Source organism: Oreochromis aureus, linkage group 6 (assembly GCF_013358895.1).
Source record: "Oreochromis aureus strain Israel breed Guangdong linkage group 6, ZZ_aureus, whole genome shotgun sequence".
NCBI lineage: Eukaryota > Metazoa > Chordata > Actinopteri > Cichliformes > Cichlidae > Oreochromis > Oreochromis aureus.
This window is the reverse complement of record NC_052947.1, coordinates 1310086-1327262: the sequence shown is the minus strand read 5'-3', so window position 1 is coordinate 1327262 and position 17177 is coordinate 1310086. Positions and strand designations below refer to the sequence as shown.

Genomic DNA, 17177 nt, shown 5'->3' with positions numbered 1-17177 from the left:
TTATATCCTTTTGCGCTTCTATGATTAATCTTGTGTCACCTTTAAAACTGCTCTACCAGACTCAGGATGTCATAAACTGTCCGTAGCGACTCCACGGATGTAGAATCAACATACCCACATAAGACTACAGCTGCATTCGATCCATTTTTTCCCCTCTTGTTGTCCCTCCTTGTTCGTCATAGAGTTAGCTGTAGAGCAGCTCATCTGCTAATTGGATGGTTGTTGGTTCAGTCTCTGTGTGCTCTAGTCTGGAGTTCTTACCAAGGTGTCCTTGGGCAAGTTACTGAACCCCAACTTGGTCTCTGATGCATCCATTGGCATGTGAACGTTAAAAGCAGAATACAAGCAGAACACTGTGTATAATGCGTTCAGTGCTCGAGTAGAAAAGCCAATGAAGGAGTATGGGACCTGGCATATGTGCTTGGACTGTGATAGATTATCTTTCTCTGTGGCACATGAGAGAGTCATGCATCGTCTGTCATTGGGATGTTAGAAGACCAGATCAATGTCCTCACATTACTGCAAATATTCCTCCGTCTCAGCTGACTCCTCTTTCCTGCTTGATTCTTTGTCTTCATCATAATTGAAATGGATGATGTGTAGTCCTCTGACACATCTTCTATTCCAGTTTCACATTCTGAAAACTCAAGAAACTTCAAGAAGCCCAGTCACTTTCTTTCCAAGTTCCTCAGACTACAATGCCCTGGATGCCCAAGAACCTACTTGAACATAGTTCAGATTCTTCATCACTTTTCTTCACTTCATAGCCTTCTTCCACTTCTGCAGGTGGGTGATGTGCTTTTTCAGAGAAAGGGTAGCATGTGCTCTAAATATTGACAATATTTTCTATATCTTCTAACCCTGGATCTTCCTGAACATTGATTCTTCCTCCTCATTATACTAGAGGACAATATGTGCTTTGTCCTACTGGTCATTGCTTTGCACAACATGGTAAAAAAAGTATGCTCATCAAAGTATGCAAATCTCTAGTGCAATGGAGGCTTGTGAGCATACTTTCTGTGTATGTATTATTGTAGGGTCGACCTTACAATACGAAGCACTTTGATGCGACTGTTGTTTTGATTTGGCGCAGTATAAATAACATTTTATTGAATATAGAGCACCTGCCTCCTCATTGTGCTGCCTGTTGTTGTTGTTGTTGTGGTTGTTATGACCAGTGCTTGACCCCAAACATCAGTGATCCAAGATCAAAGATGTTTGATAGCAGTATGTTGTGAAAATACGGCCTTTTGCAACACTTTGTACTTTGGGGTCATTTTTGTCCACGAGGACAACAGGTGTTATAAAATCGAATAAAAACCCCATAAATAAATCAAATTACTTAAAACTTATTCCAATCATGCATAGTATAGTAATGAATAACTTCTGTTATTTTCAGACCATTTGATGAATAAAAAACATATTTTTGATAGCAAAAGATTTCTGTAGAGGACAAAAATGACCCGTGGACAACACAAGGGTTAATTAATTCATTATGGCAGTCCTGGCGTGTATTGTAAGTTCTGGCTAATGTTCGTTTGTTTGTTATTTGTTTGTTTCTGGTACACAATTTCTGTAAGTACAAAACCTTTAATGCAATACTGTTAAATTTTACTTTGTATTGTACCAATCTTTAAATAAAGATCTTTTTAAAAAAAGAAAAAAGAAAAAAAAGATAGTAATTGAAAACGAGTCGCGTCGAGCCGAGTAGGACCTAATGGGAACGAGCTTTGTACCCTTTAGCAGTAAAAATGCTACAACTTAAGAGCCATGGTTTTTAATCAAAATTGGGGGCGGGGGGGTTAAATTAAATTACAACGCGAATACTGTTAGTTTGGATCTCTTTAGTAACAAGGGACTGGCGGTGATGACGCTTACCCATTGTAGTCGATGTATCCCGGGTACTTGATCACTCGCAGGAGAGCTTCCAGTTTTCGGAGATAACCTTGAACATCTCCAGTAGACAACATTTTAAATAGATGTAAAAGAAAGAAGAGCCAGTTGATACCAATAGGTAAGAAGGAGTTTCTCTGTTGTGACAACGCTAAATTTAAAGAAGCCGAATTAAATGTTTAAAAAGTCGAAGCTCCATTAACACTCCTTTATCCTTTTTTTCACAAAGAGATGTAACTCGTATGAATCATTCTTCTGGAGCTTTTCGTTTTACTTTAGCTAGTTTTGTTTCTCCCGGGTTGTCAACAACGCGACGCTAGATTGGCTCCTCTTCTTCTTCTTCCTTAGTTTTTAACGGCAGCTTGCATCCAACAATGTTTCACTACTGCCATCTCTTGGGCTGTACTGCTACATCATTTCCTTATATGCTCTTGATGAGTTCGGTACTTCTCAGAAACGAAATATCTTTCCTTTCCCTTCATCATGATTTAACTGAGCAACCACATTCTCAAACTTGAATTCCCTGTTTCTACCCATTTCTACACTCAATATTCTTCTTTGATTGACTTACTTCCGGCAGCTAATAAGCACACGTTCTATTGTTTCTATAGCATTACACCAATTACATAAACCAGTTAGATGTTTCCCCATGTTGAAAGGAGTGCCATTCAAAAAAGCAATGACCTGTTCTTATTCTATTTATAATTATCCCCTCCTGCCTACTTATCCCTCTGTCTTGTAACTCCAACTGTATTTTATACTGTATATAAATGTTTCCCTTTTACCTCATTATCCCACACCATTTTCCATAATTTCTTACTATTTTCCAAACTAATATATCTACTAAAATATCTACTTTTTTAATAGCTTCCTTAGCCAGCTTATCTGCTTTTTTGTTACCCTAAATGCATACATGAGTCCACATTATTACTATATTTTTGTTTTGTTCACACAATTTATGATAAGCATTCATACAGAATGTTCTGGCGATTAGTTGTACTTCATATTTCAATGCTCAACAATGGTGACAATAAATCACTACATTATATTAATTTCGTAATTCCACCAACGCTAAAGTCAATAATATAGCACATAATTCTACCCCACATATACTAAAAAATAAATTTATGTTCTTTTTTGAAATCTTGATATTTTATTTTATAATTCAGGAGCCACTACCGCTACACTAGTTGTTTCAGTTTTTGGATCTTTTGATCGATCTGTATAAATCTGCAAGTAATCACTGTACTTGATCTGTACTCTGTTATAAAATTCTTAACAAATATCTGTTATCTTTCTTCTCATTTTAATATCTGATAATGTCTACAGTAATGTATTTCCATGCCCATGTAGGCCTTAGAGGCCACAAGTCTGGGGGCGATCGTGGCTCAAGAGTTTGGAGTTCGCCTTGTAATCGGAAGATTACCGGTTCGAGCCCCGGCTCGGACAGTCTCGGTCGTTGTGTCCTTGGGCAAGACACTTCACCCGTTGCCTACTGGTGGTGGTCAGAAGGCCCGGTGGCGCCAGTGTCCGGCAGCCTCGCCCCTGTCAGTGCGCCCCAGGGTGGCTGTGGCTACAACGTAGCTTGCCATCACCAGTGTGTGAATGTGTGCGTGAATGGGTGAATGACTGGGTATGTAAAGCGCTTTGGGGTCCTTAGGGACCATAAAGGCGCTATATAAATACAGGCCATTTACCATAAATTCTTTGCTATATACTCAAAATTCTCACCAATCCACCCAAAACAATTTTTTTAATCCTTTCTTTTTTCCAAAACACTTTCTTAACAGGATGACTTTTTTATGAGCTTTCAAATTTATCCAATAAATAACCATTAACTGCTGTCATCTAATATATAGCGGTATTTCCCCTGATTCGACTTGTAAAGCAGGCTGATTGGCTCTTGGGTCTGTGCGCGTTGTCTACGTCATGCAATAGGTTGACGTCAGTGACGCAGACGCTGGTTCTGCTTTTGTTTTTTCTTTTGTTTGTTGGTTTTTTTAAGCTTATTAATCACATTTATGTTAAATACGTAAACACTAATTCACTGAAAAAGACAGACCGGGGGAAGCTAAATTTTCTTTCGGTTCAACCTATTTTGTCTATAGTTGTGACGCGATAGAAAAGGTGGGAGGGCCGACAGGAAGAAGAGAGCGAAAACATAATTCAGTTCGTAGACTCCTGCATTGAAGGGCTTTGCTGAACCGGAGGACCTGTTGTTCTTTTTTTAATCTGTACTTGGCTTAATGAAATTACCACAGTATACGTTTGATAATAAGGAACTCGCTCTTCCAGCTGTCATTGTGCGCAGGTCAGGTTGTCAGGGGAATCACTGAAGTCAGGTAGGTAGCGCCACTTACGTTTCTGTAACGAACTCATATTTTGCAGACGAAACGGTTGTGTTCTTAAATATGTCAATAAAGAGAACGCATTTGTGTCCTCGATGCACTTAAACTATCTTGGTAGGCTAACTTGATGATTTGAAAGACTGGCATAAGAGTGAAAGACAGTTCAACCAATGGATCAAGAGGTTCAATGCTACTGTGATTTTGTGGCCAATGGTATTGAACGGAAGGCGGGTCTGCAAGTCAAACTACCGTGCTGGCTGGAACTTCCAACGTTGATGTTTACAACAGTGTAATGGAAGTTGTTTATGTAAAACAGCTGACGTTTGACCGGCCTTTAGACTAGCCGCTGTCTCCTTGCTGTTGGCACGCAGGTACCGAACAAGCCAATTTTGAAGCTAATTAGCAGCAAGTGTGCTCTGTGGATGCTGACATTAATAGCAGCGGTGTATGCTAAATGTAGGCCTGTGTCGGTGATCATTATTTGTTCTGAAGCACAGTTAGAGTGCTGTCAGATTCTGATGGCTGCGTAGGCTTTTTAATACAGGAAACGGGACACAACGGCTCATTACTTTACTTCAGTCTTAACCCCTTTATAATCTCGATTTTTTTAATAACCAGTCATCTAGGTTTGATCTAAAAAAAAAGTATGACAAGATCCCTGCACATAAAGTAAATGGTCAAATATTTCATTGTCGAACAGTGCTCACTGTATACATCCGTTGATCGTGTATTTAATGTCATGCCAAAGTATGCAAGAAAGAAACATGTCTGTACAAAAAAAGATGTAGTCTACTACTGTATTTTTCACACTGGTAAGTGGAAATGTAGTATATTCCTTTATATCATCTAAGTGTCTTTCTCCTGTTACAGATGGGTCAGGCACTGTGGAGGCTGCCTCCCAGACAACAGCAGCAGCTTCAGGAAGAGCTAGCTGATCGACTGGCTGAGAGAGGAGGGGGAGGAAGACAGGAGCAAGGTACTCTGCTTCAGATCAGAAAACAGAATTGACTTGGAAATGATGAAAAGTCTATACTTAATTGAAATTTTGAAACTGAAATGTTGTATATAAATATTCCCGGTGTTAGACTGCAATCCAGGGTGTGGCGTCATTTATAGATGTAGACAAGTTTTCTGAATAATATAGATTTAAATTACTTATTTGTATTAGTTTTATATGTGAAGATAATGAATCAAAAATATCAATTTTCTTCCACTTATTCAGTCCAGGGTCATGGGGTGGGGAGGCTGTCACAGCTATAATAGGGAAAGAGCAGGGGCACACCCTGGACATGTCACTAATCTGTTAAGGCTAACACAGACAGATAACCAGTCACACTCACGGCCACTTTAAATTCAGTAATTACTCCACACAGAAAGGGCACCTGGCTAGTGGATTCAAACCAAGGACTTTCTTCCTGTGAAGTGATGGTGCTAACCACCACACCACTGGGCAGCCCTAAAATCAGCGTATATTTAGCATATATTTATTTATTCCTAAATCTGTCTATATTATTAAGCAATAATGAGTCCTTCAAACATTTGCAAGTTTCTTATGCCATGTACAATAATTACACATGCTGTCATTTGAACTGACAGTGAACTGGATTTATCCTCTCCGATTCAGGTTTAATGTCAATTTTTGGCACTTTCTACCAAATCCGCTGAAAAAATTAACCAGTGGTGAAGCTTAGAATCAGAAAATGATTATTTTTTTCTCCTAGAGGTGAATTTCAATGACTGTGACTGAATAGAAAAACATTTTCTTCTTTACCCAGGGAGAGATGCAGGTTCCCAGAAAAGAGCTCCACAGCACTGCTATCGGCCTGACATCTATCAACTGCTGAGAACACGCAGTGGCGGTATAAACATAAAAACACACACGATGCAATCTGTATTAACAATTCTATGATCATGTCCCCAGGGGGAAAAAAAGTCCTTCATTCTCGTTTACTTACATTTGGGCTTCACTTCTTTTCACTTTCAGTATGAAATAATCCACTCAGTGAGATCATGTGAGATAAGGATTTCTAAACTAAAACAAGGAAATAGGTTTCCAAAAAATGTAGCACCCTGTCCTTGGAGGCTCCATTTTTGTTTGTGTGTTTGTTTCATTGTCCATTCCACACATCAGTCAGTTCCAACTCTGGACATGCTGAGTGACGTTAGAATTCCTGATCGTGCTTGGGTAAAAAACTTGTGATGCACATGTACTAACTTGTTATGTTGTAAACTGTTTGTAAAAAGGGTCAGCTTTATTGAATAAAGTCGTGCTGATCGCATCTTGCAGACATCTGCTCTGTCAGTTGATTGCACCACTTGATAAACCTAACTAAACAAGAAACAATCAAACAGTGTCAGTAACTACAGCTTGTTGGTCCAACATAAACTAATCAAAGTCTGTTGGCAGCAATCAAACAACCCAATGATGTCATACTCTGTACTAAACATGTAACTTTAGACACTTATTTCTTAAATCCAACTTGACATATAATGTTAAATCGATGCCTTTATTAATGTAGTGTTTCATCTCTACTTTAACACTGTTTAGTTGCTTCTTTTTACATTTTGTACATAATCAGAATAGCTATAATTAATAGGCTATTACTTTTGATTCATATGCAGGATGTTAAACCTAAGAAAGAGATAAATACTTTCATCCAACTTGATTATTATCCACACAGAAAGGCTCCATCCAGGGTTTCACCCTGGATCTTGCCATTAGGTGAGGCTGGTGTGCTATACCTATTCCATTGTAGGAAAGGATTGTATACTGTCCAAAGGTTTCCAAGAAATTTGGGTGTAGTTAGTGAGAGGCATAGCTGTTTGGTCATGAGTTCTGCTTAGTAAATGAGTTGTTTAACATGTACTTACAATCAGAACAAAGTAGAAGTACAGTGCTACAAGTCAGTTTGTATTTTGAAGTCCTGGTACTGGGGTCTCTTAGTTGGCCCCAAGGCCTGAACACACTGCAGCTTAAGAAAATGTATGCAAACCGAAAAACAGAGCAAATTATGAAAATGTCTTCATCAGTTTCACAGCTCATATGTTCCAAAAGCACACAGTGCAACAAAATACAGAAAAATGCTACAACTACAGATCGTGACTGCCAAGGTGGAGAAAAAAGTGATTTAATCTTATTTCCTAACACAGATGAGTCAACAAATACTTCACACGTGTGTCTCAGCTGTATGTGTATGTTATTGTGTTCTGTTGGCAACACTGTTTATCTTACATATGTGCTTTCCTCTCTGAACCAATTTATGTTTAACAAGATGGAATCTTATTATCTACGACTGGAATGTGGTGTCCACTAAGTGAGGCAGAAAGTGGGTGAAAACACCGTAGCTGGCTCTAAAACAACCATATGCAGCGTCTTTCACTGTGCTTTTCATCTTACTAAGCTATCCAAGTGGAAGCAATAAACTAAATCTAAATACGTCTGTCTATTTTGTCTCTCCTTTTTTCGGTAGGTAAGGAACCACATGGTTTTATAGACTTGGAGATGCTGCCACCCGAACTGGGCATCACCATACTGTCATACCTGAATGCTACTGATCTGTGCCTGGCTGGATGTGTGTGGCAGGGTCTGGGAAATGATGAATATCTTTGGCAGGGGTAAGGAACTTCACTTCGTTTTTTTTTTTCTTGTGGTAATTACATTTTTACTCGAAGTGCTCAAAAATTTCTATGTTGTTTGCTTTTTTATAATCTATGTCAATTCCACCAGGCTATGTAAGTCCACTTGGGGCCACTGCTCCATCTACAACAGAAGGCTACCTGCTGGTTTCTCATATAGAAGACTATACCTACAGCTAGATGAAGGCAGCCTGACATTCAATGCTAACCCACAGGAGGTAATATATAAAGTTACACCCAGGATCTGTAGTAGAGATGCACCAACTGTGAATATTTCTTTTGTTTCCATCAAATCCCCTGTCAGCCAATATGTTAATTTTTCCAGGATTTCAGTGTAAGAACAAAATAACTTAATCCCCGTCCTTTACCTGACCTAATGATTTAGTCAAAGGGTCAATATTGGTTGATGCACACATCTGGATTTGGGGCACCTGCAGTCTGTTGTCTAAACCTTCAGTGATAACAGTTGATACTATTATACACTGGAGGAAATAAGTATTTGATCCCTGCTGAATTTGTAGGTTTGCTCACTTACAAATAAATGAATAGCATCTGTGTGAAGGGAAGCCAATATAGGACAACTATATATCTCTCTTTCTGGTCCCTGTCAGTACTCCCGCTAGAACATTTTGGATCAATTGAAGGCTTTTCAAGGAGCGTTTAGCTTCTACTAATAAATGCATGAACTAGTTTTTCAGCGTCACTCTGAGACAGGATATTTCTAATTTTAGAGATGTTGCACAAATGGAAGAAAGCAGTCCTATATATTTGTTTAATATGTGAATTGAAGGACATGTCTTGGTCAAAAATGACTCCAAGGTTCCTCACAGTGTTACTGGAGGCCAAGGTAATGCCATCCAGAGTAAGAATCTGGTTAGATACCATATTTCTAAGATTTTCAGGGCCGAGTACAATAACCTCAGTTTGATCTGAATTAAGAAGCAGAAAGTTAGCGGCCATCCAGGTCTTTATGTCTTTAGCTAATTGGTGTGTGTTATCTGGCTTCATGGACAGATAGAGTTGGGTGTCATCTGCATAGCGGTGAAAATGTATGTTATGCCTTATGATTATAATGCCTAAGGGAAGCATGTATAATGTAAACAGAATTGGTCCTAGCACTGAAACCCGTGGAACTCCATAATTAACCTTAGTGTGTGAAGAGGACTCTCCATTTACATGTACAAATTGGAGTCTATTAGATAGATATGATACAAACCACTGCAGTACAGTACCTGTAATACCTACAGCATGTTCTAATCGCTCTAATAGGATATTATGGTCGACAGTATCGAACGCAGCACTGAGGTCTAGCAGGACAAGCACAGAGATGAGTCCACTGTCAGAGGCCATAAGAAGATCATTTGTAACCTTCACTAAAGCTGTTTCTGTGCTGTGATGAGCTCTGAAACCTGACTGAAACTCTTCAAATAAGCCATTCCTCTGCAGATGATCTGTTAGCTGTTTGACAACTACTCTTTCAAGGATGTTTGATATGAAAGGAGACTGACCTATAATTGGCTAAAGTGATAGCTTTTTAACTACTGCCAGCTTGAAGTCCTGTGGTACATAGCCAGTTTGGTCGATATGTTGATCATATTTAAGACTGAAGCATTAATTAATGGTAGTATTTCTTTGAGCAGTCTTGTAGGAATGGGGTCTGAAAGACATGTTGATGGTTTGGAGGAAGTAATTATTGAAGTTAACTCAGAAAGAAAAATCTCTAAATAAATATCAATGGTGCTGAAAGTAGCTGTAGATAATGTTGCATCTCTGAGATGATTATGGGTAATTTTTTCTCGAATGGTTAAAATTGAGTTTGAGTTTTCCAACAAGGGTGGACAAGGCTAAGCATCAGGCTTTCAAATGAATGAAAACTCTGTTTAGGTCTTTGGTTGATCAACCAGCTAGAGTGGGAGATTGCTAACATAACAAAATAAACTAGCAGCCTGACTGCTCATCAGTTTTTTAACTCTTGTAGTTAAGCAGCGCAAATGACGGTGCTGGGCTGGGGTCAGCATTTACTCAACTTTAGTGTCATCATGGGTTCTTGGCTAGCTTAGCTTTAGCATGCTGTCTGTGCAGGTACATGTTGTGTTAGCAACGTTGCACAGTTGTTTCTGTCCTCTAGTAGTCTCCACTTTACCATCGCGCTCTTGTCCCTTTGTGTGATTAAAAAATAAAAGTAATGTCCGTATCTACACTATAAACTGGGCCACTATTTTCCTTTCCCCAACACACGAACTGAAATCGGCTAATTGTAGTGAGAGTGCAAGAACCGATAAGCAGAATCGATAGGCAGGCAGACTAACGATTCCAAGGAATTGCACTACTTCTCAATGTTCATCCCTAGTCAGAGGATGTCATGGATAAGATTGTAGACTTGCACAAGCCCTACACTGGGCTACAAGCCCATCAGCAAAAAGCTCATTGAGAAGGTGACAACTGTTGGTGCAATTGTTAGGACATATCAAAAATATAAAATGACCATCAGTCACCTTTGGTATGGAGCTTCATTGCAAGAGCTTACCTCATGGAGAGAGGATGATCATGACAAAAGTTGTGGTTCGACCCAAAACTACACTACAGCAGTTTGTCATGGATCTGAAAGTAGTTAGGGCCACAGTCACCAAGAACACCACTGGTAACACAGTGCGCTGTAATTACTTAAAATGTTACTTACGACGCCTCAAAGGTCCCCCTGTTCAAAAAGGCACATGTGCTAGCCCGTAATAAGTTTGCCAGTGACCTTTCAATTTAATTCAGTTTTATTTATATTGTAGCAAACCACAACATCAGTCACCTCTAGGCAGTTTATATTGTAAGGTAGAGGGTGTACAATAATAATACAACAATAATAAATAATAATAATAAATAATAAAAAAGTATGACCCAGAGAATACCATCCTCACAGTCAAGCAGAGGGGCAAGCTGTCTTTACACTGTCACCACGCCCATATAATAAATGCTGCATGAAAATTGAGTGTTTTGTAGATTGGAAGGTGCTGCTGCTCACAGTAAAAGAATTTGTCGGCTAGAACTTGTAGTTTTCTCTTGGGAAGCATTTGTTTTAGAGCTATGTTTCTGTTTGGCGGGCTCTCTGTGTCTGACCCTGAGACGCAAACGTCCCCCTTCCCTGAGTCGCTGAGTCAGTGTCTAGATTCTAACTTTAGTCCTACAAGTCTTTGCTATTTCAGAGCATCATTTTCCTCTTTGTGTTTGTGTTTGTAGGGTATCAGTTATTTCATGTCCAAAGGTATACTAGTGGATCACCCCACTGAGCTGGCAAAGTTTATTTTCTACACCAGACGGCTCAACTGGAAGATGCTAAGGATTTATCTGGATGAGAGGTTAATATATACACACACACACACACACACACACACACACACACACACACACACACAGATACACACACACACACACACACACATACATACAGATACACACACACACACACACACACACACACATATATACATACAGGCACACACATATACCACACACACACACACACACACACACCACCAACACCACTCTTCACTTGACATTCACAACAGTTTGTTAAGCTGAAAGATTGACATTTGCAGTTCATAGGTCCATGAATATTTAGAGACAGTCACATCATAATAGATTAGTTTACAATCCAGTGTGATGGTGCTCAGAGGGAAGAGAAGAAGAAGAAGAGAAGAAAACTTTATTTGTCAATTTCTTCAAATGTACTTGCCATACAAAGGAATTGAAATTACGTTTCACACTGTCCCATGCGTAGACATTGACAACAATAAAGTGCAGATGCACAACAAAAACAGCCCTAACAATAAGGTAATATTAAATAGGTTTAATAATGTTTACCTATTGTGTCCAAATACATTTGGTCCTAACTATCCCCAAATATATAAATATGAAGTCTCAAAGCATGCCTTTACTGCTAACTATTAAATGTATTTTCATGTTATTATAGATATTTTAATATGTTTGTCTGGACTAGCTGTATAATAAAGGTTAAATAAATAAAGATAGTATCTATATGCTATTCTGTGAAAATGACTTCTTATCACGTGATTTAGTTTGTGTGACTGTATGTTTCTGTGTGGGCAGACGGGATGTCCTGGATGAATTGGTGAAGCTCCATAACTTCAGTAACCAGTTTCTCCCCAATGCTCTGCGGGATTTCTTCAGACACATCCATGCGCCTGAGGAGAGAGGAGAATATCTGGAAACCCTTATTACCAAGTTCAGCCACAGGTTTTGTACCTGTAACCCTGGGCTTGTTCGAGAGCTAGGCCTCAGTCCTGGTTAGTACTTAGTGTTCCTGCTCTAAGTACAGGAGTTAACTTAAGTGTCACCAGTTTATCTGGGCCTCGAGACTGCTCTTTGATAGAAGAGTGAAAAACGAATTAACTGTCTAAGTCTTCTTCCTCTTCAGCTGCTTCCTTTAGGGGTTGTCATATAGGATCATTTCACCGTATCCCTAGCATCCTCCTTTGTCCAGCCAAGCCCCTGCATGTCCTCTCCTCTGTGGGCATCCTATTTTCTTCATGCCTGACAGCTCCAAATTCAACATCCTTTGTCTAATGTCCACTATCCCCTCTCTAAACATGTCCAAAACTCATCCTTGCTTCTCTGAATTCATCTCCAAACCATTCATCATAGCAGGTCTCACTATCATCTTGTAAACCTTCCTTTTCACTCTTGTTGTCCTTTTGTCACACATCACCCTGACATCTATCTCCACCCACTCTACCCTGCGTGCACTTGTTACCTTTCTTGTGCACAGTGCGTTGCTTTAAACGGTTGACCCCACATATTTAAATTCATCCCCTTTCACTCTTTCTGCTCTGTGTGTTCACCTTAGCACCTGTCTGCCTCTCATACACACAAGTGTATTCTGTCTTGCTCCTGCTGACTTTCATTCCTCTTCTCTCCAGAGCATAGCTCCACTGTTGCAAGCTCTTTTTCACCTGCTCCATACTCTCACTACAGATCATAATGTCATCTGCAAACATCAAAGTCCATGGAGACTCCTGCCTGACCTTATTTGCCAACTTGTCCATCACCATGCCCAATTTAATTCCACAACCACCTGGAATCCATCTGTCACTCCAACCGCACACTTGTCTCACTTCCTTACTATCATATGCTTTCTTTAGATCCACAAAGACACAGTGGAGCTCCATTTGACTTCCTCAAAGAACATCTTTATTGCATCTGTAGTGCTCTTTCTTGGCATGAAGATGGCTCAACAGCTTTATCCCTCTGTACATCACTCTTGTTTTTGAAAAACTGTACCAGTACAGTACATAGGGGCCCTGATTTTGTCCTATGCACTTTCTCATTCACTCTGTCCTCCATCCGCCCTCCTCTCTCTCATTTTCTGTGTTCATCAACTCCTTAAAGTACTCCTTTTATCTACTCAACACACTGTTAGCACATAGCCACTACTATCCTTAATCTGCTGGACATCTTTTCCATCTTAATAGTCTCTCTGCCTTGCCAGTCCAAGTCCTTTCATAATGTCCACTCTCACATACAACTCACTGTAAAACTTTTCCTGTGGTGCTATCATTAAAAGAGATGCCCAGCAAACACTAAGATTCTAACATTCGTGGATATTTTTCAATGTTTTTGCCAGAACTGTTAAACTGATATTGTCATTGACAGCGACCCGTCTTGCATTTGTATTCTGAAATAGATAAATGATAATAACAGTAAAACTGGAAACTTCAGTTTTTAGGATTCAGAAATGTCGAGGGAGTGTGATTTTCATCGTTCTGCTGTAGTAACAACAAACTGTAGTATGCAGACGTGACATGACAACCTCATTCACTGCCACATTATGAGGATATCAGAACGTTTTATTCTTTCCCTGGCCTCAGCATTGTTAATGGTCTGTGCATTTACCAAAGGCTTTGTTAATGTCAGCAGAACATAGAGAAATTAATGCCTCTCTGGATTATTGCTAACTCGTCTGAACTGCTTGTGTGGTTAGGAATTGTAGCAGAATTAGTCTAACACTTCGAAGCCCAAGACTAGAGAGGGATGGATTACTGCCTTTCTGAAGCATGCCTTTACATGGCATTGGTACTCTAAACACCCATCCCCTCTGGAAAGTCTTGGAAACAGCAATCAAGAATGCTCTAGAGCTATTTAGTTTTTTTCCACTTTCTTTTCCTCTCTCTAATTCCAATCTGGTGCCTTCTCTTTGCAGATGCTGTGTATGTGCTGTGCTACAGCCTTATTTTGCTCTCCATCGACCTCACCAGCCCACACGTGAAAAACAAAATGTCCAAGAGGGAGTTTATCAGGAACACACGACGAGCAGCACACAATGTTTCGGATGATTTCGTAGGCCACCTCTACGATAACATATACCTGATCGGCCATGTTGCTGCGTAGCTTCAACTGTCAGCTGACCGTACTGCACTGAAAAAATAAGAATCGGCTTCGTGTCTAAAAGTATGGATCACCACAGAAATGGAGGACACATCTTACGAGGAATACGACAGCTTAATCTTACTGGAACAATCAGAAGAAGAAATAAAATTGTCACTCCACTGCGAGAGACACTGTGCTACCAAAAATTAATGTTGACTTACACATGTGAAAGAACCTAATTTCTTTAAAACCCAGTCACTGCAGAGGAGGAGATTTGAAGTAGAGCCACAAAGATACTGCACTGATTGAAAGGGACTACTGACTGATGGAGGAAGAGAAGGAAAAGCTTCATCTTCAGTCTGTTTTCAGATGTCAGGGTAATTCTGCTGATTCCATTCAGCTAAGCGCTGCTCGTCTCTCAGCTGCAGGATGAAGCCTGGCTCACTCTAACTTGGTAGTGACACACGAAATTAAAAGGGAGCTAACACAGTATCAAACATACCATCAGTTTAATAAGAATATTAATTGTTAAGCATTTGAGCCCATGGTATAAACAGTAGGCTTCATGCAAACATTGATCAGCTGTATGGATACTATGGCTAAGTAGATCAGTTGTAGACAGTGTTTTTGAAACTGCTTTGCTGATTAAGCCTAAATATGTCTCAAAACCCTCCGAACTATAATTTAACCATTGGGTTCTCATCCTGAGGCATAAGAGTCAGTACACATGAACACTAAACGATGCCATGTAACAATCTGTAACAAACAGAAGTTATGGAAGCTATAATACTACTGTGGCAACGCTGAAGTCAAACAGAAGATTCCCGCTGCAAGTCGGAAAGATTTTCTAATTATATTAATGAAAGAAAATTTGAGACACTCTACAACCACATGTAGTTTAAAATGAATGTGTGAAAATACTGTTCTTGCAGGAGGGCTGCTGTTGTAAATTTTAAATATTGCAAATTGCAATACAGTTGATTGTTAGTAACAGCTAATAAACATGCATATCTTCAGTATCTTTAGTTACTTAAATTTAGTTGAAGGTAAGTGTGTGATTTAAGAAAATGTGTCATAGCAGTGGCTTGGTGGTGATGGAGATGGATGGCCATTAGCAGAGAAATAGCTCAAATCAAGTGTAGAAGGAGATAATATTAGCCAAGAAAAGAGGAGTATTATTGGGTCTTTTGGGGATTTGTCTCCTGAACAGGGGTGGAATGCCAGAACTCTGTAAATAACAGTAATAACAGAGTATAAATATGATTTTGGGGCATTCATAAAACTGTGTCCTGAACAGTGCATGAGTTTAGCCCAACTACTACAGTTTAGTTTTATTTCCTGAACAAAATAAGTCTTCCACTTCGTTCTGTGACATTAATCACTTGTAGTGTAATTCTGTTTTACAGTAATACCACAACCCCTGCAAAAGCAGTCCCATGCTTTCAGAGATCAGTGAGAATAGATTAGAGTGCAATGAAGAGTAGGACTCAGTAGTCTCAAGTTTTATTTTGCTTTCTATTTATACTATCTAGCTGTACAGTGTCTGAGCTGTTATTGATGGATTTGTAAGGTAACGCTACAATGGTCCTCCCCATTGTAGCGTTACCTTACAAAGATTGATTGTGGATACAGATACTCATTCTACCTTTAAGTTTTGCTTAAATCCTTTAAGTTATGCTTCGGGTGCTGGGGGGCTTCCTATGATGCGCGGAGCACTTCTTCTTCACTTACCTCTTTGTTTTCACGCCAGTACTATATTTAATTATTAGCAATGATTAAACTCTGGTTCTCTCCTGTAGTGTGCTTCCTGTCCTGTCTCTCTCTGCTCTCCCATCTTCTCCTTTTATTTCCCACACAATACTCACTCTGTGCTCGTAGCTTCTAACAGTGAGTGCCAACAGCCAGAATGTAGCTGCAGCTAAAGGTGAAGTATCACAATGTTCACTTAATGTAACCATAGCAACAAGACAACACATTTTCTATGGTTTAAATAAGGGTTTGATTTTTTTTTTTAATTTTTTTTTTTTTTTACCACAGTGTGAGTATTGTAAAACAGTCAAAAGATACTGGTTTTGTTTTCTGTCCAACTCATTCTCTTCTTTAGATCATTATCACTCACTCAGAAATTTGACACCAATGTTTAAATTATGAAATCTTTATTGTTGTTTTTTTCTGTGTTCTTATGCTATGAAAGTCAAAATGCACTGAGAACTTGTTCCAAGGATGTGTCTTTATTTTCCTGACAAGTTTCAACCAAGGGAGAAACTTGTGGCATTCCCTCAGAACAAGCGAGACAAGCAATGCTCCTCTTGTCAAAATTAAAACATATGAAAGTAAAGCGATCTCTCTCCTTTAATCTCAGACTTGCTATCATGAATTCTTATGTTACGCTAGCGTTCTCTGTGTCCATCTCCCATTAACAATGACTGAAGCTGTGCAAAGCTGAGATGCCAGCAGGCGTTTTTCTGGTGAATTGCACATGCACAGCTAAATGCACTGAGATCAGTCACAACCTGTGCTTTGTGTGAAAACACAGCTAGCATTACCAAGTAAATGACATTAAGTGATTTATCAAAGTAACAGATGAGTTACCACCTTAGCAGGCGTATAACATAGAGTAGATGGAGTATGAAAAAGTATTTAATAACTTAAAAAGTAAGCCTCTTAATTCAGCAGATTTTAAAATTATTATTCATAAATTTTAACATACCTTTAAAAAAATATAATTTTTTTCAGAGATACGTGAACCAATCATGAACCAGACACACACTTGGTTGTCATATTCAGGCTTCTTCCCTAAACTTGTCCTGCAAATGACTAAAGACTAATAGAAACCAAAAACCCAACAAATACTTAATAAACACAGCTATGAAAAACCTGATGGGGATCAGGTAGGAGCAATGAAGAATCTAACCACTTTGCTCC

The 17177-nt window shown here is 39.2% G+C and overlaps 2 protein-coding genes across 6 annotated transcripts in view; one reads left to right on the top strand and one right to left on the bottom strand.

The window, feature by feature from the left end:
• Window positions 1-2410, bottom strand: part of LOC116327593 (centrosomal protein of 44 kDa-like) — a 32517-nt gene extending 30107 nt beyond the window's left edge. Inside the window, exon 1 of one of the 3 annotated variants that reach the window (XM_031749205.2) lies at window positions 1879-2410. In XM_031749205.2, the coding sequence (XP_031605065.1) occupies window positions 1879-1970 (92 nt within the window). In that variant the 5' untranslated portion in view covers window positions 1971-2410. The remainder of the gene's footprint in view (window positions 1-1878) is intronic. The other 2 variants (XM_031749206.2, XM_031749207.2) reach the window with 2 other exon arrangements.
• fbxo8 (F-box protein 8) lies at window positions 1944-16590 on the top strand. Of its 3 annotated transcripts, none has more exons than XM_039613350.1 (8): window positions 1944-2014; window positions 5112-5217; window positions 6017-6100; window positions 7712-7856; window positions 7969-8095; window positions 11106-11224; window positions 11976-12172; window positions 14086-16590. In XM_039613350.1, exons 2-8 carry the CDS (start codon window positions 5112-5114, stop codon window positions 14271-14273), a joined length of 966 nt encoding a protein of 321 aa, XP_039469284.1. In that variant the 5' UTR covers window positions 1944-2014; the 3' UTR covers window positions 14274-16590. The 3 variants fall into 3 exon arrangements, with proteins under 3 accessions (XP_039469284.1, XP_031605063.1, XP_031605064.1); XM_031749203.2 differs by lacking the exon at window positions 1944-2014 and adding an exon at window positions 3861-4235; XM_031749204.2 differs by lacking the exon at window positions 1944-2014 and adding an exon at window positions 4464-4612.
• Window positions 16591-17177: the final 587 nt, after the last annotated feature.